Source organism: Euprymna scolopes, chromosome 1 (assembly GCF_053919585.1).
Source record: "Euprymna scolopes isolate OS-2025 chromosome 1, ASM5391958v1, whole genome shotgun sequence".
NCBI lineage: Eukaryota > Metazoa > Mollusca > Cephalopoda > Sepiida > Sepiolidae > Euprymna > Euprymna scolopes.
The window spans coordinates 158678564-158703149 of NC_136482.1; the positions used below are offsets into that span (position 1 = coordinate 158678564).

General features: G+C 33.7%; 1 protein-coding gene across 1 annotated transcript in view; it reads right to left on the bottom strand.

Moving 5' to 3' along the window:
• Window positions 1-24586, bottom strand: part of LOC145276889 (lon protease homolog 2, peroxisomal-like) — a 103127-nt gene that overhangs the window by 32836 nt on the left and 45705 nt on the right. Inside the window, exons 9-13 of the mRNA XM_080128328.1 lie at window positions 17701-17886; window positions 14704-14851; window positions 9894-9973; window positions 7284-7516; window positions 3596-3876 (exon numbers count right to left, since the gene is read on the bottom strand). Coding sequence (XP_079984454.1) covers window positions 3596-3876; window positions 7284-7516; window positions 9894-9973; window positions 14704-14851; window positions 17701-17886 — 928 coding nt within the window. The remainder of the gene's footprint in view (window positions 1-3595; window positions 3877-7283; window positions 7517-9893; window positions 9974-14703; window positions 14852-17700; window positions 17887-24586) is intronic.

Consider the following 24586-nt stretch of genomic DNA (forward strand, 5'->3'; position numbering starts at 1 on the left):
GAGTTGAAGATATATTACATTACAAATTTATGTGAAACCTCATTAAGAAAGAAATAAGGGGATGAACTATGAAGAGTTGAAGATATATTACATTACAAATTTATGTGAAACCTCATTAAGAAAGAAATAAGGGGATGAACTATGAAGAGTTGAAGATATATTACATTACAAATTTATGTGAAACCTTCTTAAGAAAGAAATAAGGGGATGAACTATGAAGAGTTGAAGATATATTACATTACAAATTTATGTGAAACCTCATTAAGAAAGAAATAAGGGGATGAACTATGAAGAGTTGAAGATATATTACATTACAAATTTATGTGAAACCTCATTAAGAAAGAAATAAGGGGATGAACTATGAAGAGTTGAAGATATATTACATTACAAATTTATGTGAAACCTCATTAAGAAAGAAATAAGGGGATGAACTATGAAGAGTTGAAGATATATTACATTACAAATTTATGTGAAACCTCATTAAGAAATAAATAAGGGGATGAACTATGAAGAGTTGAAGATATATTACATTACAAATTTATGTGAAACCTTCTTAAGAAAGAAATAAGGGGATGAACTATGAAGAGTTGAAGATATATTACATTACAAATTTATGTGAAACCTCATTAAGAAAGAAATAAGGGGATGAACTATGAAGAGTTGAAGATATATTACATTACAAATTTATGTGAAACCTCATTAAGAAAGAAATAAGGGGATGAACTATGAAGAGTTGAAGATATATTACATTACAAATTTATGTGAAACCTCATTAAGAAAGAAATAAGGGGATGAACTATGAAGAGTTGAAGATATATTACATTACAAATTTATGTGAAACCTCATTAAGAAAGAAATAAGGGGATGAACTATGAAGAGTTGAAGATATATTACATTACAAATTTATGTGAAACCTTCTTAAGAAAGAAATAAGGGGATGAACTATGAAGAGTTGAAGATATATTACATTACAAATTTATGTGAAACCTCATTAAGAAAGAAATAAGGGGATGAACTATGAAGAGTTGAAGATATATTACATTACAAATTTATGTGAAACCTCATTAAGAAAGAAATAAGGGGATGAACTATGAAGAGTTGAAGATATATTACATTACAAATTTATGTGAAACCTCATTAAGAAAGAAATAAGGGGATGAACTATGAAGAGTTGAAGATATATTACATTACAAATTTATGTGAAACCTCATTAAGAAAGAAATAAGGGGATGAACTATGAAGAGTTGAAGATATATTACATTACAAATTTATGTGAAACCTCATTAAGAAAGAAATAAGGGGATGAACTATGAAGAGTTGAAGATATATTACATTACAAATTTATGTGAAACCTCATTAAGAAAGAAATAAGGGGATGAACTATGAAGAGTTGAAGATATATTACATTACAAATTTATGTGAAACCTCATTAAGAAAGAAATAAGGGGAAACAAACTCCTATAATATTCTGTAACAAAATGAACATCAAACAAATAAAGTCTATAAATAATAGCAATATATTTGAGAGACCTACACCATTTGGTGTAAGTATCTAAAAATTAACATGGTGTAGAAAAGTCATTAAAATAAGAAAGAGTCATCTGCTAAATTTCTTCAAGCAGTATATTTACCAGTGAGATATAAACTTGCTTGGGGTCAAGTTGATCAGAACTAGAGAAGAGATATCTTTCTTTGTTGGTGCCTGGAAGCTCTTTGACTTATGTCTGCAATTCGCAAAGAGGCTAGAAGTAGCGTTTCAAAGTTCCGATTAAAATTTGTACTCTCTGGAAGATGATTATCATGTGACCCAACTACCTCACAGGGGCGGCTCTTCATGAGAGAAAAGAAATGTTAATGCTTATGACGGCTACATATTTGATGCCCTTAAAGAAATGACGCGTTGATATATTGTGTCATGTACCATTCAGACAAGTCTGAGTTTATCACACAGAATCTTCATTATAGTAATCTATATAATTATAAAACTCAAACGACCTTGTAACGCGTGTTGTAACTCAACATCCGGTTTACGACTTCCAGTTGCGCATGCGTACATAAACATAAACCCATAGCAGCGTAAACATATAAACACAAATCGCTGGACCAGTTTCGTTCGAAAAGCGAATATCTTAAATTTATTGAATAAAAAAAAACTTCAAGATATGGGAAGCAAACGCAGAACGTGATTACAAATGATACGTATAATCATCGAACTGTTTCATAAATGCGATATATATTATACTAAATAATCAATGCAACAATAAAACGTATTGTTTTACTGTGTACGTTTTCAGTGCCCCAATTTTTTTTTACGTTTAAATTAACCAAATAAACGATTGTTAACACTTTCTGCTTTTTTTTTATATCGTTCATTTCCGTATTACGTTTAAGTTATTTTATTGCAATTTTCTTACAAATAAATCTACTTTAACCGTTGACAACCTTTTTACAACAGCGATTTCCCCACCGCCTTTCTTTTATTTTCCATTTCTTAATACACCTTAAAAACATTCATAAATTTTCTACACTACCAACATAAATAAATAACCCGGAAAATGTTTTTTTTTTAAATTGTGTTACAAATAAATAATAAACACGACAATAAAACATACTATTTTACTGGGCACATTTTCAGCGTCCCATTTGTTTTGTTTCTTTCGTGTTTAAATTAAGATATATCAAAATTTGAATTTAAAGTATTATGGTATCTGTTCAGTGCACATTCACCTATAAGAATGGCAAACCACTTATAATTCAATGGTTGTAAGTTTTTTTTTCAAAAATAGACAATTATAAACAGAACAACTCATAGAAATTTGTCTACATTTTTTTTTCTTTTTAATATACTTTCATAGAAATGTTTCTGTTATGTCACAAAAACTATTTTCTTTATGTCACAAGTGTCACGCTCATACATTAATTCCATAGCTAATATAACATACTGACCCAACGGGTTACGGGTAGTCTAGTAATTACCAAATTTATCAAAAAGAATTGTTCAAACCTAGAGAGCAGAGTAGAAAGAGAGCCTTGGGTTTACTTTTGGCAGCCTTATAACTTGAGTTTCCTTTATTTTGTCCTTGAGTTTTCTCTTTTCCTGAGCGATGTTTTTTTGACAAAGGGGAAAGAATTTCTATTTTCTAGGTCAGAAGCTATCTAACACTTATTGTGCGCTAGTTTTTGACCTTGTGAATATATATGGCACAATCACATTGGCACACCGGTTCTCGCCAGGTCACCGAAGTTAAGCAACATTGAGCCTGGCCAGTACCAGATGGGTGAACATTTGGGAAGATGTGGCGCTGTATGTACCGCGAGGTAAAATCCCAGGTTGAGTAGACAGGATTCTCTTAAGCCGTGGTAGGCACCCCATCTAGTGATGGCGTCACGATAAAAAATACCCTTGATAGCCCTGGTGAAGCATCAAGTATCCAGCTACCGATAAGATTTAAATTACACTACAAACTCGTGTAGTGAGTTCAATCTTGACTATGGCCCCGCTGGATGGATGGATTTTGACCTTGAAGTTATTTTATCAAGTAGCTTCATGTCTTGTCTGTAGTCATTTACATTTAAAAAAAAAAAAAAAACTTACCCCAAGAATATCTTCTAAAGCTGTTTCATCAATCACAATTGGCATGTCAGGAGGATGAGTCAAAGCTGAGAGATCTCCTGTCACATCATTAAGCTTGTCATTATCTGTGGAATGCGCTGAAGGTTCCTTGGTTTCATCATCTTCCGGATGCACTATTGCCGAATTCTTGTTCTGCTGACCAGAGCTGAGGGCTTCTGCAACACGTACGGCTACTGCACGGCAAACGGCTGCAATTGTCCGTTCAAGATTACGGACTCCGGCCTCTTTTGTGTATTGGGAAACTAAAAATGGATTGTGCATAAAAAATAACATTTAAAAATAAATTTCAATACAACATGCACAACTAGTCTTCTTTTCTATTTCAAATGCATGGATCAAAAAATAACAGTTCTATCTTTACATTCTCAAATTTTGGATTTATTAATTGTTATCATAAAGTCGAAAGATGAAACACGTTTAAAAAAAAATTAAATGGATCAACCATAGTTGAGGGCTACTAATCTGAGATGTAGGGGAGGACTCCACACTTTTCCATGGATTGCTGAGGTTAGATGTTTCGTGAATGATTTCCAACTTCTCCTGTCTGTTACCATTTAGCTTGTGCCACAACCAGGATCAGATCATCTTCAACTGATTCTCTCAAAGCCTTAAGCAACATATTGTACAGTTTCAGCTACTAAGATCGATATGGAACACACTTTAGAGTATTTTTGATCACCAACGGTCACACCATTAAACTTTTCATGATCTGTGGAATAAGTTGAAAGTTCCTTGGTTTCATCATCTTTCGGATGTACCATTTTCAAATTCTTGTCCTGTTGACCAGAACTGAGAGCTTCCGCAACACTTACAGCTACTGCACAACAAACAGCTGCAATTGTTCGTTCAAGTCCATTGACTGTGGGCGACGTAGCCATACCAGTTGAGTCAGTAAATGGATCAATTAGTCAGACACCAAGATTTCTTCAAATGATTGTCCATTCTAACTATAAAACGATTCTTATACAAAAACAAAATTAAAGCATGGAATGAGCATTTACAGTGTAAAATCGATAAAGCTGCCGCCCTAGAAAAGACGATATGATTTCATTTCCATTTGATGAAAACTGTTTTTTTTTTCTTTTTCTTTTTTGTTGCAGACCATCTACTAGTTGATCAGTTATCTACAAATCCCAAGAATGATAAGAGCCTTCTATCATGTCTGAAAGTGATGCAATGTTCAAATAGTAAGATCGGAGATATGCTGCTGTACAACTCCTGCTCTCAATCGATCCAAGTTATGACAACAGGACCATTGCCAGCACCCTCAAAATGCATTGCTGAATCGTCACAAATAACAGGGATGTGCCCAGGGTGATGAAAACAAAGTTTTTGGCCACGATTATGGTCTTTGGTATGGTTCCAGGTTAGGACCATATCATGCCACCTCACATCTTCGAAGTCGGCTTAAAAGTCAACACCAAAGTGTACCTGGTTGTGCTGAAGAGTATGATGATCTCCTGGTGCAATGAGGTGGCTGCTGGCAGACCCTGGGTATAGCAGCAGGACTTGGCACCAGCCCACAAAGAGACCCAGGTTTGGCTTCAGAAGGAGCGCTACGACTTTGTATCCTTCTCTCACTGGCCTCCTTCCTCCCCCGACCTGAACCCTCTGGACTACTTCGTTTGGTCATATGTTGAGAACATCACCAACATGACCTCCCACAACACCAAAGCCACCCTGTATTCACAGAGTTCCCACTGGTGCTTGTGGAAAAGGTATACTTCCAGTTCAAGGCGGTGATTAAGGCTGAGCGGCTACATTGAAGAGATGTCAGCTCTACTACATAATCAAGTTACCCGAATTGATTTTTTTCAATAAAAGTTTTAAAATAATGCTGTAGTGTTGTTTTCTTTAGGGCAAAAAAATTATTGTTCCACCTTGTATTTATGAAAATTAGAATTTTATAGTTATGTATGGTCTAAATAATGTATATTTTTTTCTCCATCACACCTAAGCACTAAGCCGGTGTAATCTAACAGTGGGTATATTGCGTATAATATAAAATATAGATTTAAATAAGTTATGCAAAGACAAGCATGTTCGATAAAAAGACAGAGGGAAACAAACACTGTAAATAAAGAAACAGAAGGAACAAAAGAAAAAAATAATGCAACAAAGAAAAGGTTGGTTGGTTGGTTGTTTTTGTTTTACGGCATATCAACCTTTTTCAGGTTATTTAATGCTGAATCTAGTTATTTTGAGGAACGATTTTTAATGGAGTATATTTGTTTTTTAAGTTGGATTCTATTTAACCTATAGTTGGGACCCTAACAGGTACTACCACTCCGGGTCAGAGTGGATCTGGGAGCAATGGCAGTTAAAGAGTGGCTCCACACTCACCAAGGCCCGCAAGGTGGGGCCTCACCATCGGATATAGTTTTAGGTCATATCCAGGACCACAAAGAAAAGGAAAAGATATTGAGAGTAATCGCTATGTCGTTACTGCAGGTTTTATTAATAGACTAAGCTATTGTTCAGGAGAGCTAAAGAAATATACATTTGATTATGTTTCTGAATTTTTTAGATAAATATTGATAATTTGGATTATTCAAAATACTGTTCTCATCTTGAGTGTTGTTTTCACAATGTTTCAGCCAATGTAACGTCCGACTTTCTTCGAGTTCAAAATAGACTTCGTAGCTTAGTGGGGATCCCTTTTCTCTTTCCTGCAACCTTTTTCCCCACAAAAGAGATGTTGCGAGCTTGTCTCTGCTTTATCGTTATTTTCATGGCAAGTGCTCAGCTGAGCTTCAATTTATGCCCCCCCTTGCCAAACTTTCACGAAAAACACTCGTCTAGCCAAAACCACTATCAATAATTTCCCATACTTTTTATCTGTGCCTAAACCTAAATGCAGATTCCATGAACAAAGCTTCTTTCTTAAAACTACACGCCTGTGGAACTCTCTTCCGATTGCCTGCTTTCCAGCTGACTACAATCTGATTGTCTTCAAGTCTAATGTAAACAAGTTCTTGATGAACCGTCCCCCTAAGTAATCGAATTTACAAAATTCCCACTACTTATGTTTACTACACTATAATCACATTGCCTAATGTATACCCATTAACCCTTATACTTAAGTGGCCTCTGGGCCTTGATAAGTGGTGATATCTGTGTAAAAAAAAAAAAAAAAAAAAAAGTGTCTTTTTGGTGAACTTGAAAATCTGCATGAAATTTTGATCAGAACGTTTTATTTCATCTACAAAAGTAGCATGTTCTCATTCTGTCAGCCATAATGGGTAGAAGTCTTAAATAATTCACAATTGCATTTTTAGTATTGCTCATACTAAGGATTGAACCTTCAACCTCTAAAAGATTGCCATTTAGAACTGAATTTTACCTAGTACTTTATCTGTTATGCCACGGGTCTACAAGATACATCTGCAGAAGGTCGGAGAGTACATCATCCAAAACATTGTGAATATATCACTTAAGATCATAGCAAATAATACAAATTATCAATTCTCATCTTTAAAAAAAAAAAAAAAAAAATCAGAAACATAAGTTTCATGTTCTCAAAAAAAAAATATTTTTTTAATGACTGTTTAAATGAATGTTCTCAGCAACTTTTGTTTGATCATACACTGACAGTTGATCCACGAATGACAAGTTTGATTCCTCAAAATCAAAAAGCAAAATCACTTACTCATCATTTTGACCGTGTCTGTTGGGATCTGCAGTTGTTCTCTTGTCAGACCGTGTTGCTTCAACTGTTTTGGAATCAGGTGACGTTCAGCAATATGCAGTTTTTCTTCCTGTGTGTAGCCTTGAATCCGGATTATCTCCATTCGGTCAAGCAGGGCCGCTGGAATGGTCGACATGTTGTTTGCAGTACAGATGAACAACACTTGCGACAGGTCAAAGGGTACATTCAGATAGGTTAAATCGTTAAAGATTTTTGTTTGGATTTGATGCATGCGTCCCAAATTTATAAGTTGATTATTTTAATATTTGTAATTTTAAAAGTTGATTTTTTTTTATTAATGTTTTAAATAAGTTGATTATTTGAATTAATAATTTTAAAGATTATTTTTTAATTAATGTTTTAAATTTGAATTAATATTTGTAATTTTAAAGATGATTTTTTAATTAATGTTTTAAATAAGTTGATTGTTTGAATTAATATTTGTAATTTATAAATTATTCTTTATTGTTGTGAAACATTGCTCAGCTACAAATAAAATAGTATCACTACTTGAGGTGGTATTCCCTTTGTTTTTAATGGGCTATTCCCATCGTTTTATTCTTTTCTTTCCTTATTACTATTCTATTGTTAATGAACACAAAGAATCATGAGCGAGAGATACCATATAAAACATAAGAACAGGGACGAGAGTTCAAACAACATGCAATGAGAGAGGATAAGAGTTAGAGGTAGAATCTCAGTAAAAGCTGAGTTTACATGGTAAGGTATATGTAAATTACGGCTAATTCAGGGATGTGAGTGGTCAACAGAAAAAAAATTTGAAACAAAAATGAAATTCCCAACCTGCGTGTTGCCTCTACACAATATCACCATCAATTTCCCAACTTCCCACTAACTCCAAAAACTTTCCTTACTTTACTACTAATCCTAAATTCTAAGTAAAAAAAAAAAATTGTAAAACCAGACGGTATTATTTTCGAAATACATCATACAATATAGAGAAGTAGGCCCAGATAAGACTTTGGTGCATCCTTACTTTGTCAGGTGGAGGTATGTAGTCTCATTCCTAATTTTTGTGTTTAGCATATATGATTGGATTATGTGTGTATGACCTATACAGAGCTTGCCAATGATTATTTTCTCCTTTCTTGTATGTGTACGATTTATTAAGAAAATAAATCAATAGGTTTAGTCCACTTATTTTACTGCAAATCAACTCATTTTGTAGGGGGCGGGGGGATAATATATATCGAAAAATAATTCATTAGAAACGATTTATAATTTTAAAAACTTTTTCAAATGCAGAGTGATAATTCAGACGTGTCAAGGTGCAGCAATAAAATTGTTGCCCTAAAGAAAATAATACTACAGCTTTATTTCATATAACCTTTATTGAAAAAAATCAATTCAGTTAATTTGATTATCTAGTAAAGCTGACATCTATTCAATGTAGCCGTCTTCAGCCTCAATCACCGCCTTGATACGGGTCTGGAACTAGGACCATGCCTTTTCCACAAGCACTGACAGGAGCTCATCAAATACTTGGCGGATGGCAGCGATCAGGCTGGCTTTAATGTTGTGGGAGGTCATGTTGGTAATGTTCTCAACATATAACAAAACGAAATAGTCCAACAGTTCCAGCTGGGGAGGAAGGGCGGGCAGTGAGAGAAAAGTACAAACTTAGAGCACTCCTTCTGAAGCCAAGCTTAGGTCTCTTTGGACTTGTGGGCTGGTGTCAAGTACTGTCACTACACCCAGATTTGCCAGCAGCCACCTGATTGTATCAGGGGATCACCACACTCTTCAGCACAACCAGGTATACTTTGGTATTGACTTTTAAGCTGACTTTGAAGATGTGAGGTGGCATGATGTGGCCTTCACTTGAAACCACACCAAAGATCATAACCGTGGCCGGAAACTTTGTTTTCATCACTCTGGGTATGTTCCTGTTATTCATGGCAATCCAGCAATTTATTTTGAGGGTGCTGGCAATGGTCCTATTGTCATAACTTGGATCAGTAAAGAGCAGGAGTTGTACAGCAGTGCATCTTCGATCTCGCTTATTGAACATTGTGTCACTTTCAGATATGATAGAAGGCTCCTATTGCTCTTGGGATTTGTACACAACTGGCCAACTAGTAGATCGTCTGCAACCAAAAAAAAAAAAAAAAAGAAAACTGGTTTTCATCAACCAGAAATGGTATCATATCTTTTCTAGGGCGACAATTTTATCATTCCACCCTGTATTCGCATCTATAGCATTTCTTCAAGTGCATCTTTTTGTAATTGAAAATTTTTATGTTAACCTCAGTTTATTTAACACAAATTTCTTGTTTATGCATAACTTAGGATGAGTCAGTTCATGCCTTTTTCAGCTATGCCATGCCAGTATGTAAGCAGGTAGTGGTATAAATTGAATGTAATAAATTTGACCGGATTTGAACTCTTCCCAGCCAATTCCATAGTCTGTGTTGGTATCCATTATACTACTCATGTCCCCCACCTCCAATAAATAGATAAAGCAAAATAAGATAAAGCTATGTTAATTCATAAAAGTTTTCAGAAATTAATTTTTTGTGGAATTATATGTGAAATTTTTAAAAAGGATATTGGTCAGTGAATGTATCATTCTGCTCTGGATCCAAGACTTCAAGGAGAGCAGCTGCTGGATCACCATGGATACTCTTATTCTATAAAAAATAAAAAAATAAAAACAATAAACAGAAGAAAAAATAATAAAAGTACTGCATTACATTAAAACATTCAATTTTGGGAGACTATGGTTACGTGTTCAGATTTTTCTCTTTATTCTTGACAGATTTCAACCTTCTTTTCTTCTGCTTCATTTTCTTTAAAAAGTCTCTCTTTGAACAGGGGAAAGACCCAACTGCATAGCTTGTCTTCAAGCAGAACAGACTGAGACCAAAGTTTTCCATCTGCTGCCGTCAATTTCAAAGGCCTTTAGATGTCTTTTGCCGACATTTCTGACATATATTAATATTCCACCTGACAATATAGCAAATACATTTTTTGATTATCATCAGATTAAAAATGTCTCAAATCTGATTCTAAATATTATTTGGATATTCTACATCTACAAATTAAAAATTAATCATATCTTACAGTATCCTGCACCTTTAAATAAGTCACCATTTGCATAGAGTATTGCTGTCAGATTTGGGTTAGTGCATCTACCATTAGTCTCTTCCTTTTAAACATGCCCCCCCCAAAAAAAAAGTTTCCAAACTATTAGGTTGGTGCAAAAATAATTTTGTTTTTTAACATTCAACTTCAAAAGATCATAGCTCCTTTCATAATAAACTTTTATTAAATCGAAATAAGAACCATTAGAATCGACACATTTTTGCCAACAAAAAACAAGTTTATTTATCCCATTAGCATAGAAATCCGTTCTGGAAGTGATGAAGTCATTCAAGACAGATTTGGCATCATCTCGGCTTTTAAAAGCATTTTTCACACAGAAAGTTGTTGAGATGATTGAAAAAGTGATAAGCGGTAGACAAGAGGTTTGGTAAATGTGGCGGATGAGACAGAGTTTCATAGCCCAATTCGTTCAGCTTTTGGAGGGTTAGGTGAGCAACATGCGGGTGAGCGTTGTCATGGAGGAGAATTGGTCCCTTAATATTGACCAATCTTGGGCACATACATTGGAGCTTCTGGTGCATTTTGTCAATTTGTCAGCAGCACTTCTCTGCTGTAATCATTTCACCTGGATTCAAGAAGCTGTGCTGGATGAGACTGATCACAGACCACCAAAAAGTCACCATAACCTTTTTTTTTTTTTTTTTTTGGTGCAATTTCAGCTTCAGGAAGTGTTGCAGAGCTTCTCCGGCATCCAACTACTGTGCCAATCATCGCCGGTTGTTGTAGAGGATCCACTTCTCATCACACGTCACAATCCGCTTGAAAAATGGGTCGTTTTTGTTGCGCAGAAGAAGTGTAGAAGACACCTCAAAACAACGATTTTTTGATGATCATTCAATTAATGCGACACTCATTTATCCAATTTTTTTTACTTCCCTATTTGCTTTAAATGGCGAACGACTGTTGAGTGGTCGACCTCGAGTTCAACAGCAACTTCTCGTGTGGTTTTGCGAGGATTGGCTTCAATTAAGGCTTTCAAATGTTTATCAACCACAGTCGACCGGCCATGACTGAGGCTCTCGTCATCATTGCGAAATTTCTTGAACCACCGTTAAACCACACGTCCTAGGCCAAATGCATCATTGATATCACGAGCTGTCTCAGCAGCTTTTCAGCCTAGTTTGAACTGGAACAAGAAAATTGTGCAGATTTGAATTTTGTCCATGCTGTCGAAAAGCCTTCAAAAATGAATGAAGAGATTGAGGATGGTGACGAATAACATGATTCAATAGAGCGAAAAAACGTGCTTCAAAATGATATACAACATGGCTATATATATATATATCAATGAATTAATTCAGAAATCATATATAAAAGTAACATGCATGATAAAACGATATTGTTTTTGCACCAACTAAATTCCAAACTCTGTCCCATCACCAGTGTTGCATACCTGTGTCTGTTTTACAAACATTTTAATGAATCCATAGCACATGTATCCCCTCAATATGAATAAAATTCCATCCTTTCATTGTAGGCGTCACTAGATGCTGGAAAGCTTTCTATTCTAAATAGTTTCTTCCCTAAAACTGTTAGACTTTGGAATTCCCTGCTGCTTTCCTGACTGTACAAATGTGCAAAAGATTTAAATGAACAAACAAGCCTTGTTTGTAAAAAAAATAAGTAAAAAGAAAAAATATGACATCTATAATATAAATCTCACCTGTGTTTAAATGTATGTATGTATGTATGTATGTATGTATGGATGTCTGCCTAAAACTTTCGACAGAGGCCATGGTTTTTCATGAGATCGGTATTGTTTTGAAGCTCAACCTTTCAGACAACAAATATCGAAAAATTGGTTAAAAACAAACTCCTTCACCCTCAACTAGACACTCTTCTACAAGAAGAGGTCGCTTTTTACGCCAATATTTTTGAAAGTCAGCCCCTCTTTTCGATTGACTAGCCTTAATTTAAACCTTCACCACTTTCTGTTTGGCGATGGATGCAATGGCAAAGACGTCACGTTTTTTTGTTTTTTTCACATTCTTTTCCTCCTTTATGGTACGAGTTCAGGCCTGCCTGCCTACTACCACTATTTTATTTTTTTTTTGCTCAACACACACCTCCAAACACCCAGGCAATGCCGGGTACTTAGGCTAGTAATTAATAGAAAATGTAAAAACTTTGACAAACCAATCAAGTGAATGAGTTACTAGTTTGTTGTTTCTTTTCTCACATTTGCTTCATCCTTTTTCTTTCCTTCATTTTTTTCCTTTCCTAATGACAATACTAACAAGAAAATGGAAACAGAAGATACAATGACCAATTATATCTGCATAAACAGGTCACATGACCAGATTACAATAAAATCATAATTTTCAAATTAATCTTACAAAATGTCTTGAATGATGTGACTAATCTATCTAAAATTCACACAAACGCATCGATTTAAACATGTTACAACAATTGTCAATAATATCAGACATATGCTTTTCTCTCTCCATGAATGGTTGACCCTCAAAGTTATTACCACCAGCAAAATGAAGAGAAAAATAAAAGGCTTTTTTGAAAAAGGTATCTTATACTGAAAATCTCAGAAAAATAAATGATTTTATTCATTTAATAAAAAATGATATGTCATTTGATTTTCTAAATTTTTCAAATTAACATTACAGGGAAAAATGATCAATTTTTTGCCCTAAAGATAACAAAACTGTAGCTTTATTTCAAGACTTTTATTAAAAAAATCAATTCAGGTAACTTGATTATGTAGTAGAGCTAACATGTATTCAATGTAGTTGCCTTTAGCATCAATCACTACCTTGATATGAGTCCGGAACAGAGAGTATGCCTTTTCCACAAGCGTCAGTGAGAACTTGGCAAATACTTAGCGGATGGTAGCAATCAGGCTGGCTTTGGTATTGTGGGAGGTTATGTTGGTGATGTTCTTGATGTATGACCAAACTAAGTAGTCCAGCAGGTTCAGATAGGGGGAGAAAGGGAGGGGCAGTGAGAGAAGGGTACAAAGTCATAGCACTCCTTCTGAAGTTTAGCCTGGGTCTCATTTGGACTTGTGGGCCAGTGCCGAGTTCTGCTGTCACACCCAGGATCTGCTAGCGGCCACCTAATTGCACAAGGGGATCACCATACTCTTCAGCACATCCAGGTACACTTTGGTATTGACTTTCAAGCAGACTTTGAAGATGTGAGGTGGCATGATGTGGCCCTCACTTGAAACCATGCCAATGGCCAGAAACTTTGTTGAACTGTGCCCTCAAGTGTTGAACCGTCCGAATTTGCATTTTGAGGGTGCTGGTAATAATCCTGTTGTCATAACTTTGATCGGTAGAGAGCAGGAGTTGTACAGTGGTGCACCTCTGATCTCACTCATTAAATTTTGTGTCACTTTCAGACATGATAGAAGGCTCCTATCATTCTTGGGATTTGTACACAACTAGCCAACTAGTAAATGGTCTGAAAAAAAAAACAAACAAACAAAAACCTCTCCATCAAACAGAAATAGAACCATGTTTTTTCTATGGCGACAATTTTATCATTCCACCTTGTACAAAGTAAGGTTTTCAACAATGTAACCAATCTCTAAAATAATAATTGAATATTATTATCGAAAGCTTTCAATCTTATTCAACACAAGTCTAGGCACTGACTGACTGAGACAAAAACCAACAAGCTCTTTAACAGTTTTTGGGGTTTTTTTTTTGTTAACAGACATCAGTGTCACCACAACAGAGTTCTAAAGATAGGGTTGAGCTTTCAAATGCCATACCAGCATAACTATAATAACTGGTTACTTGTTCGTACAAAAAAAAAAAATAAATAAATAAAAAAAACGACGTATCTGAATATATATCCACACACATTTTTAGTTGCTTTACTTTGACCAAACTTTCACAAAAAAAAACACTCAACTAGCTACAACCACTATACATGATTTCCCCCACTTTCTGTGTCCAAATGTAAACACAGATTCCATGAACAAAGTTTCTTTCCCAGAACTGTCTGCCTTTAGAACACTGTTCCACTGGTATGCTTGCCAGTGGAATACAACATAGTAGCCTTCAAATCTAATGTAAACAAGTTCCTGTTAAGCCGTCCTCATAAATAATCCAAATACTACCGAATTTACACCACAAGTGATTACTACACCACCACCTTATATTCAATAACCCTTGTCCTTGAGTGACCTTCAGGCCTTGGTAAGTGGTGACTCCCAAGTAAAAACAAAATTCAACTTATTCATTAGAGTAATGGTAAAAAGTTATAAAAAAAATTAAACTAGATTTTTCCTCACCATTTTATCAATCTCATCCAGTAAGAAAACTGGGTTGTTTGTCCCAACCAGTTTCAAGCCTTGTATGATACGGCCTTGCATGCTTCCAATATACGTGCGTCTGTGACCTCGAATGTCTGACTGATCACTCACACCACCCAAGGCAATTCTACAATAGAAAAGTAAAATTCAGAAATCAAAAGAGTTGAACATTATAAATAGAAAAATAAATTTGGAAATTTTATTTATAATATTTAACGAAACAAAACAAGACCTCAAAATATATTTTAACAACTATGGAAAAACTCAGCAAAAATGATGAATTAAAAAGAAGCATTTTTCTTTGCAATGTCTTGGAACACAAGGTCACAAAATTTATAGAAATGTTTATTTTCAAACGATGGAAGATAGCCCTACATTTGTAACAGTATAAAATTTGCAGAATACTGCAATCTATAAAAACGTGTAATATTCTCTAATTTTGCAGTTTCTCATTGGTCGTCAGGAAGAGGCAAAAATAGCACTATTTATTATTAACTAGCAGGATCTGTGGAAATTCTACAGCAGACTCTTTCATATGTAATATATTGATGTTGGCATTCTGTGGATGTTCAGTGTAAATAGAGATGCTCTGATATTATTGTAGCTCTTTTGTTAAAACTGCAAAAGTACTATCTAAGCTAACAGGGACACCCTATTGTAAAGTACGCTTAAATATGATCTTTTAATTCTTGCAGATTTTGTACATATTATTATAAAGTTAATGTTCTATCGATTTTTTTTTTTTATATTATAAAGTCGCGATTTCAAAAATAAAAAAATATATCCATATGACTTGGGTGCATCAGCTTAAATTGAAACCGAAATAAAAACTTATGAAAAAAAAAAAATATATATATATATATATATATATAGTCTTTGAAGTTTTTAACCTTTAAAACTATACAAAAAAATATTTTTTATCATTCGTTAGAAAACCATCTAGTCAGTAAGTCATTTAATCACCTGCAATCACTGCATCAACTCGCTCTCGAATTTACTATAATACCAATAATTTATTTTTCAAGGGATCATCAGTTGTTTACCATGAAACACTATTTCGGGGATTTAAAAACAAAATAGTATATTACATCATGGCTCCCCAGCAGTGTTGATCAAACACCACCACCCTTAATCTTAGGAAGAAGACATGTTACAAACATTTGATCCAATTTCCTATTCTTAATTGCAATTACTAACCTTTTCATACTTTATATATATATATATATATATATATATATATATAACTTGAGTTCCTTCAACCTATAATCGAAACCAAAAGCTTATGAAGAATTTTTGGTAAAATTATTTATAAAAAAATAAATTACTTGAGTGCTAGCAGCTATAGTCGAAACCGAAACCAAAACTTATGAAGAATTTTTGGTAAAATTATTTATTACAAAAACTGGAAGTCCATAACAATTAAATGACGGTCACTCGAATGTAAGCGTGACACATAAAATAAATAACACACACGCTATTCTATTAATATGTTTATTATTACTATATATATTATTATTGTTTAGTTATTACTGTGTATTATCTATTATTTATAATTAATGGTTCCCATATCATGTTAAATTTTATAGTAGGTCTACTTACTCCCCAGTAAAACAACTCAAAAACGCAGCACATATGATGGGTAGGTAAGTTTTTGTTTAACGGCACATCAACCCTATAGGTCATTTCATGCCATAAAAGGTGAAGAGAATATTCTTCATTTGAGACTTTGGCCAGTGGTTTGCTTTATTTTCAAATAAGTTCCAAAAGTTTAATTTTTCTCAGGAAATCTAATATTTTGTAAGGTGTTTCTTTTTCAAATATTGTTTTAAGGTTTTGTTCCTTGAAATATTTCGTACGAATATTTTCATATTTTTTACATTTCATTAATATGTGTTTCATATGATGGGGGACAATCAATTAATAAGTAGAACTAGTATAGAATTTGACTGTTGTATATTTCACATTAAAATAGTTCCATTAATTGCTTCTGTACCTTAAATATCAGAGGAGTTATAATTAAATTGTTGAATAAAACTTTTTGAAGGACACATTTTTTTTTTAAATATATATATAAACTAGCCTAGGTGCCCGGCATTGCTAGGGTGTTTGGAGATGTAAAAAAAAAAAAACCATGCTGTTAGCCAGTTAAGTTTTCAGCTTTCCGCCTGCTGTATTCATTTCCCCACGATGTTGGGGAAAACCCGATCCCCACAAAAATGGGAGTGTCCAAATGAACAGCAATTGTCTGATATTAGGAGTTTTCCCGACAGTGATCAAAGTTGTTTCAGGACGTTCCTGGAATGAAAAACAGGAATCTGCCTTCACTTTCGATTAGTTTTGCTTTTATATGAAAAACATAAACAAACACGCGAGAGGAAGGAATAGCGTGAATTTTATAAAAGTCACTCAAATAAGAGATAGACGACCTTTGTTCACAAATCATAGATATTATAATCTAGGGAGTATATAAAAAGTTCTAAAAAATTAGTAATCCCCCCTCCCCGAGGACCCCAGTGAAAAATAGCCTTTGCTGGACATACAAAAATCCGCGCGGCTGTTTTGCCTTTTATATCATAGATGAGTATCTACTTAATTAAAGTTTTCTTCTCATACAGGGAAAGTAACATTAGATGCTAAGTTCCTCTCTCATAATAAGTAAGAAGTATCTAAATATAGAGTATGGTGAGCAAATTAATAAGTTTTTATTAATTTCGTTTAGAAGAAACGAAGATAAGGATTTGTTGCTTTAATAACGTACTCAAGAATGGGCCATACCAGAGTTATGCATAAGGGATGGAAAGTGTCTGTGGTTAAACTGAAAAACCAGACGCTGAACAATCTTATTCTAATATACATCAATTTAATTTGTGCATACATCAAACATGTGACAGACATACAGACGGATCCTCTTATAGAAATATGAGAATGCATCTAGATAAACAAATAAATAAAAAAAAAGTTTATTTTAAAATTTACCGGTGAAATTCTCGACCTAAAATATGAGCAACTGATCGACCAATACTCGTCTTGCCAACTCCTGGTGGGCCGACAAAGCACATGATTGGTCCTTTAAGACTGTTCTTAAGTTGTCGCACTGCAAGATATTCAAGTATTCGGTTCTTTACTTTTTCCAGTCCATAATGGTCAACATCAAGGGCTTCCCTGAAAGGCAAGAAGAAAAAAGAAAGTATGTAAAAATAAAAAATATGGACCAAAAAATCTGGTTTATTTTGGATCATGTCTAACTTTCTAAGCTGAACTTATCATCATCATCATCATATTCAGTTATAAATCTGTTTTACATCCTGGCATATGTTGAATGGCTTTTAAAAATTAAACTGAAAAACTAACCTATCTCAAATCGGGATTTTTTTTTTTTATTTCTTTCAAATCCATCCTTATCACATACTAAGTTTTGTTTGGCCTTCCCAACTAACCATGCTATCTTAACCAGTCTCCATTTACTAACCCAAGTACTCCCATACTTTTAATGTGACCACACTAATGAAGTCTCCATGCTCTGAACATTTCTCCTTATACCCTCCAAATCTAATTTTCCAATGAGATCATCAAATCTAACCTTTTACACATCCATCATATCATTCTCACATCATTTCTCTCCATGCAACGCATGTCCTCAACCCTCACTGGCCATTTTTCACTTCTATACATTATATATGCTGCAGATACATGCATAATAGACTTTTTTACCTGATCAACTGTGTTAAAACTCTGCTAGTTAACAACGGCAGAAATTCCCTGAATTATTCCATCTTCTTCTAACTCTTGCAATCACACAAGCACCAACTTCTCTTCATACTCCACTGGTATCACTAAGGTAACAAAACTTCCAAACCTTTAACTTAACAAGTAGGTCATCCATTGTTTCACAGGCAAGCATTACATCATCAGTATAAAGCATTTCTTTTGAACAACCGATATAGAATTCACAGGACAATATTTCTAAGATACAAATGACAAACAACAGACTCAGTACAGAACCCTTGTAATTATTATCGATCCTACCCCTCAAATGTTAAATAAAAAGTGGAAAAAAATATAACAAAAAAAGAGGAAAAAATTTTTTTTTTTAAAGTGAAAAAAAAAAAAGGAAATAAAAAAAATAAGAGGAAATTTGTTAGTAAATAAAAATAAAAAGTGGAAAAAAATATAAAAAAAAAAAGGAAATAAAAAAAAATAAGAGGAAATAAGTTTATAAACAATACAATGGATAGAAAGTTGTTCACAAAGAAACACAAAAAAAAACTAAAATAGGATTATCAGTACTTCTGCATTTACCGACCCACAATTTCCATGAAGTTACGCAGGTGTGCCCGCCAGATGATGCAAATAACCAGAAATAGCCGAGCCTTCCTTTACTGTTTAACCACTACAAGCAAATGATAATATGGTAAACAGAACCTCAGTAACATGCAATATGGTTTCCGTTCTGCTAGATCTACAGCTGATGTCCTAACAGTTATATCTCATAGGATTAGTGAATCTCTCAATGGAGGCTTCCTTTCTAGGGTAATTTCCCTTGACGTATCAAAGGCCTTTGATAGGGTATTGCATAAACAAATGATAAAACGATAACTTAACAGACTTTCTATTGTTTCACAGGCAAGCAGTAAATTATCAATATAAAGCAATTCTTCTGAACAACTCATAGATTAAACTCCTAGATAACACTTCTAAGATACAAATAAAAAGCAATGGATTTGATACTTCTATTTTAACACTAAACCTCTCACTAAATGTATTCATTCTAACATATTTCTGTGCAGTTTGTACAATAATTGCTGTTTCTCTTATAAATCTTGCAAAAGTTCCTGCCTGCCTGCCTTGGATAATTTTTTCTATTTAATAATAGACAGGTAAAAATTGAAGCGTTTTTTTTTTGGGGGGGGGGTTCAGTGCTTGTCCAGAATCCCACCCATATTTAAAAAAAAAAAAAAAATCTGTATGATATATGTATCCCTGAGGAGAAAAAAAATATTCATCCATTTATTTATTGCGGACTATTAACTCAAGTTCTAGTTGGGGTTTCACCACATTTTGCCCAACTAGGCCTCTAGCTGGCTTTGGGTAGGATTGAAACCGCTATCTTCAGACAATGCTCTCCTGGAACTGTAGAGATTCAACGTTTCTAACCACTGCGCCACAGACCTTTAAAGGCAATCAAGGTTGGATTTCTTGGTCTTATAAATCCATGTTTAATTGTTATCTTATCTTTCATTGTTGGGTTCGTACTGAATATATTATTTAATTAATTGGAATTTATTATTGAGATGAATAATTTATATTATTTATCCATTTATTTATTGCAGACTATTATACTCCTCTTAAATAAATGGATAATACAAAATACTCCTCAATAAAGATTCAAATTAATTAAATAAAGAAAACATTGTACACAAAAAAATCAGAAATTCATAAAGTTGTTTTATTTTTAACTAGCGGGGGTACCCGGCATTGCCCGGATGTTTGGAGGTGTGTGTATGTAAGGGAGGGGGGTAAAGTAAAGAATAAGCAAAGTAATAACCCTGTTTAAATATTAAAAAAAAAAAAAAAACAGCGAACAAACGCAAAACTTCTTTGAAAAAGAAATCGGAAAAGCAAAAATAAGGGAAAAAAATGAACGTGTTCGGAAAAACAAAAACAACAAAAAAAAAACACAGCAAAAAAAAAAAAAAAAATGGCGTGAATAACCCTTCGATTCGGTTAAGTCCATGGTGCGTTTCACCCAGTAGAAAGCATGGAACGGAAAGGCATGGTAAAATTCCATTCCAGTTTTTTTAAGCAACTACAAAGTAAAAAAAAAAAACCAAACCGGTGTTCCTTCATAACAGTCCCTTGTAAACGATCCTGGAAATGGTGTAAGTGGTAGTGAGGGAAGGAGAAATTTATTAGAGAGAAAAGATTTTACTACTTCCATTGATTTTAACCGATTGTGGCAGTTAACTCTCAGCAGAAAAAATATAGGAATCTACGATTATCAAGGAAGTGGAGATGTAATATGCCTATAACACACCTTAGATATTGTGCTGCAGTTTGTGCATATTACATTTTCATAAAATGTCTTGATTCTTAATGCTATTAAGGTCAAAATCATAGGGGGAAAAATGAGTTCATTATATATATATATATATATATCGTTTAGATGGGATAACTTATAGAATATTACTGCCAGTAATATTTTGTAAACCTACAATCTCACGTTTACATAACCACTGATTGTTAAATAAAAACTACTCCGAAGAATATTAAGCTCCCTTCAAACAAGGTTGAGCTTTTCTATCCCTTCTAAATATGTTTGACAAAGAATGCTTACTACTTTCTGCTAAAAATATACCAATTCCCTCTAAAAGTTCATACATACATAAGCTTGTTCAGTCCATCAACAAATTTCTTATAAATGTCAGATGGAAAGCCTACCACTTTGACCAAAACACCAACAAGAAAAGCACAACAAAAAAACTAGTTCAACATCCTGAAACATTCAAAATAGGCCTCCAAGTTAACTCTAATCGTGAACAGAAGAAACTACAAAGAACTGCGGCAAAATTCTACGGGCTTAAAACAAATCAGCACCCTATGTTTAACCCAGAGCTTGAACATTTTGAAAACATGCTAATTGACTTAGTCAAAAACATAAAGTTTAAGAATAACTGGTATACACCTAACAGTACTACTAAGAAAATCAATAACTTTGCGAAAAAAGTCAGTAAAAGTTCACATATATTTGTTCCAGCCGATAAGACCAAAAACTATTATAAACTAGAATACAGCAATTATAAGAAATTTATATACAAAGAATTAAACAAATCCTATAAACCTGCCCCCGAAAACAAAATAGATGAAATCAACTTAGAAGCTAAAAACTTACTTAACATTATGAATATCCACGAACATACAGAAATTGTCACTCCTGGCACTCCCAGATTTACACTGAAAGACCACAAAGAAAACTTCCACGAGAACCCTTCAATTAGACTTATTTGTCCATCTAGGTCGGACATTGGTCTAGTAAGCAAGAAAATCTTAGATAGAATCATACCTTCCATCAGAAACAAAGTTAAATTCCCACTCTGGCAATGTACGGACTCAGTTATAAACTGGTTCTTAAAACTAAAGGATAAGCAACAAATAAGCTTTATCACCTTCGATATAAATAATTACTATCACTCAATCTCCCCAATACTATTAAATAAGGCACTAATATTTGCAAAAAAGCATTCGGACATAACGGATTTAGAGATTAAATTAATCTTATTAGCCAGACGATCCCTAATAAATTTTGAAGGTAAATATTGGACAAGAAAAGATACCCCTAATGACTTCGACATAATAATGGGATCCTCAGATAGTGCACAAGTAACTGATTTAGTGGGTCTTTATTTATTAAAAGAAATTAGTATAGAATTCAGCAACATGCAAGGGGGGCTATACAGGGATGACGCATTATTCGCCACCCCCGCAAGACCAAGACAATACAACAACACTATCAAAAAACTGCATGAATTTTTCAAAAACTTTGGATTAACTATAGATGTCGACACAAATAAAAAAACTTCCAACTTCTTAGACGTATCTTTAAATCTATGTAATGAATCTTACACCCCGTACCATAAACCAAATCTAAACCTATTTTATGTACACAAACAATCTAATCACCCAAAATCAATAATCAAATCAATAGTTCCATCTATCTCCAAAAGAATATCAAATCTATCAGCAGACAAAAAAGCTTTTGACCAGGTATCGACATTCTACAATAATGCTTTAAGAAATTCAGGATTTAAGGAACGCATAGAATATAACACAAAACACTCTTTAGCGAGAAAACTACACTCAGTAATTACACATAATATGACAATAAAAAATAACAACAACAGAATAAGCCAAAATAATATGACAATAAAAAATAACAACAACAAAATAAGCCAAAATGTCCCGAACAATACAAATTTCCTCACTAAATACGCAGCCACCAGCCCAATCCCAAATCAAAAACAATTTAATAAGAAGAGAAAAGTAAGACGTAAGAATGCCATTTGGTTCAACCCTCCTTTCAGCTCCAATGTAAAAACTAATATTCCAAAAGAATTTTTCAGAATAGTGGAAAAATCCTTTAAATACCCTCATAAGTATAGTACCATATTAAACAAAAACTCCATAAAAATATCATACTCCACAATGCCTAATCTAGCACAGACAATAATTTCAACAAATAATAGGAAAATTAAAAAAGCGCTGGATATACCAGTTGACCTAATACCTAGTAACAAATGTAACTGCCTCAATAAAAATGAATGCCCCCTCAATAACGATTGCATACACAAGGACGTAGTATACGCCTGCACAGTCACGCAACTACCAAAACATAAAAACAACCAATCAAACGATGAAAACAATGAATATAGTCGAAGCGTTCAGAACGCAAACATATATAGGGAAACATATAGCGAGGGCTCGAATAATAATAACAACAGAAACAACAGCCAAGCTAACGTATCCAATAATATAATTCCCAGTGAAGACCAATTTAGTACTAACCAGAACCAAGGCTATGAATCCCCATACCCCATCTCTGCCCAGCCCCCCAATATAGGACTCAATAGAAATGGGACCGATGAACAAATAAACAGTAATAAAACAAGGAAAACATTCACGTATATAGGTGCATCATCAAGCTTAATAAAAATAAGAATCTCAAACCACCTACATTCCTTCAAAAATGAAAGATCTCAAAACAATGATAATAATAGCACATCTTTAACCAAATTAATCAACAGCCTAGAGGACAAGAAAATTCCATATTCAATTAAATGGAGAATACTGAATAAATCTAGATCATATGCCCCAGGGGATAAGTGTTGCAATCTTTGTATATCCGAGGCAGTTAACATCATAACCTTCAATAAACCCATAATTAATACCAAGAACGAGCTAGTGTCCAGATGTAAACACAAGAAAAAATTTAAATACAGTAATCTTAAAATAAAATAACATACACTCTCTGAACAAATGAGAAATAGGTAAAAATAAAAAAGTACTAATTACACACCAGTCTTGATTAAAATCTAAACACTTACTTTACTAATAATAAAATAATGTTCATTTCTAAAGATAGTTTCTTAATAACCTGTTTTAACACATAAATAACTTTTTCTGTTTGTGTATATGCACATGTTAAGTAGGACCTTACTATAAGAACATTGAAATACTACACTTTAAATCTCCTACACGTAATTGGCACTCATTATAATAGTATTTCCAAAAGCATGTAGATTCCCATTTAAAGAATTTATAATTCCGCACCCATCTGCTAACCAGAAAAGGAGTAAAAATTTCCCATTGCAAGGTAATCTCCAGATCCGTACGTATAAACAAGAAAGAACTATACTCATTGATGCGTCATCCCTGTTGCTACTAGGTTAATCAAATTCTATAACCATAGTCACACAATCCCACTTTTTTCATCTTATTAATGTTAAATTAGCAGAGGAGGGGTTAAAAAATTATAACAAAATTTAAAAAATAAAAAATGTCATTGATAAACTTAGGTAAGTTACATACACTAATTATTCCTATAATTTATAGTGTTAAATAAGTGCATGAATTTTTATTTCTAAATACATTTTTTGTATATATGAGGGCATATCTGTCTATATATGATACACCTGTTATTTGTGGGTATATATGGGCTTAGATGTAAGTATACATAGAATAAGTGAGCGTATGTGTGTATTAACCGTATGGTTGCGAATATGTATAAAAATATATATATTGTACACGTTCATGCATGTGTACGTGTGTGTGTATGTATATGTTATGTGTGGGTATATATATATATGTA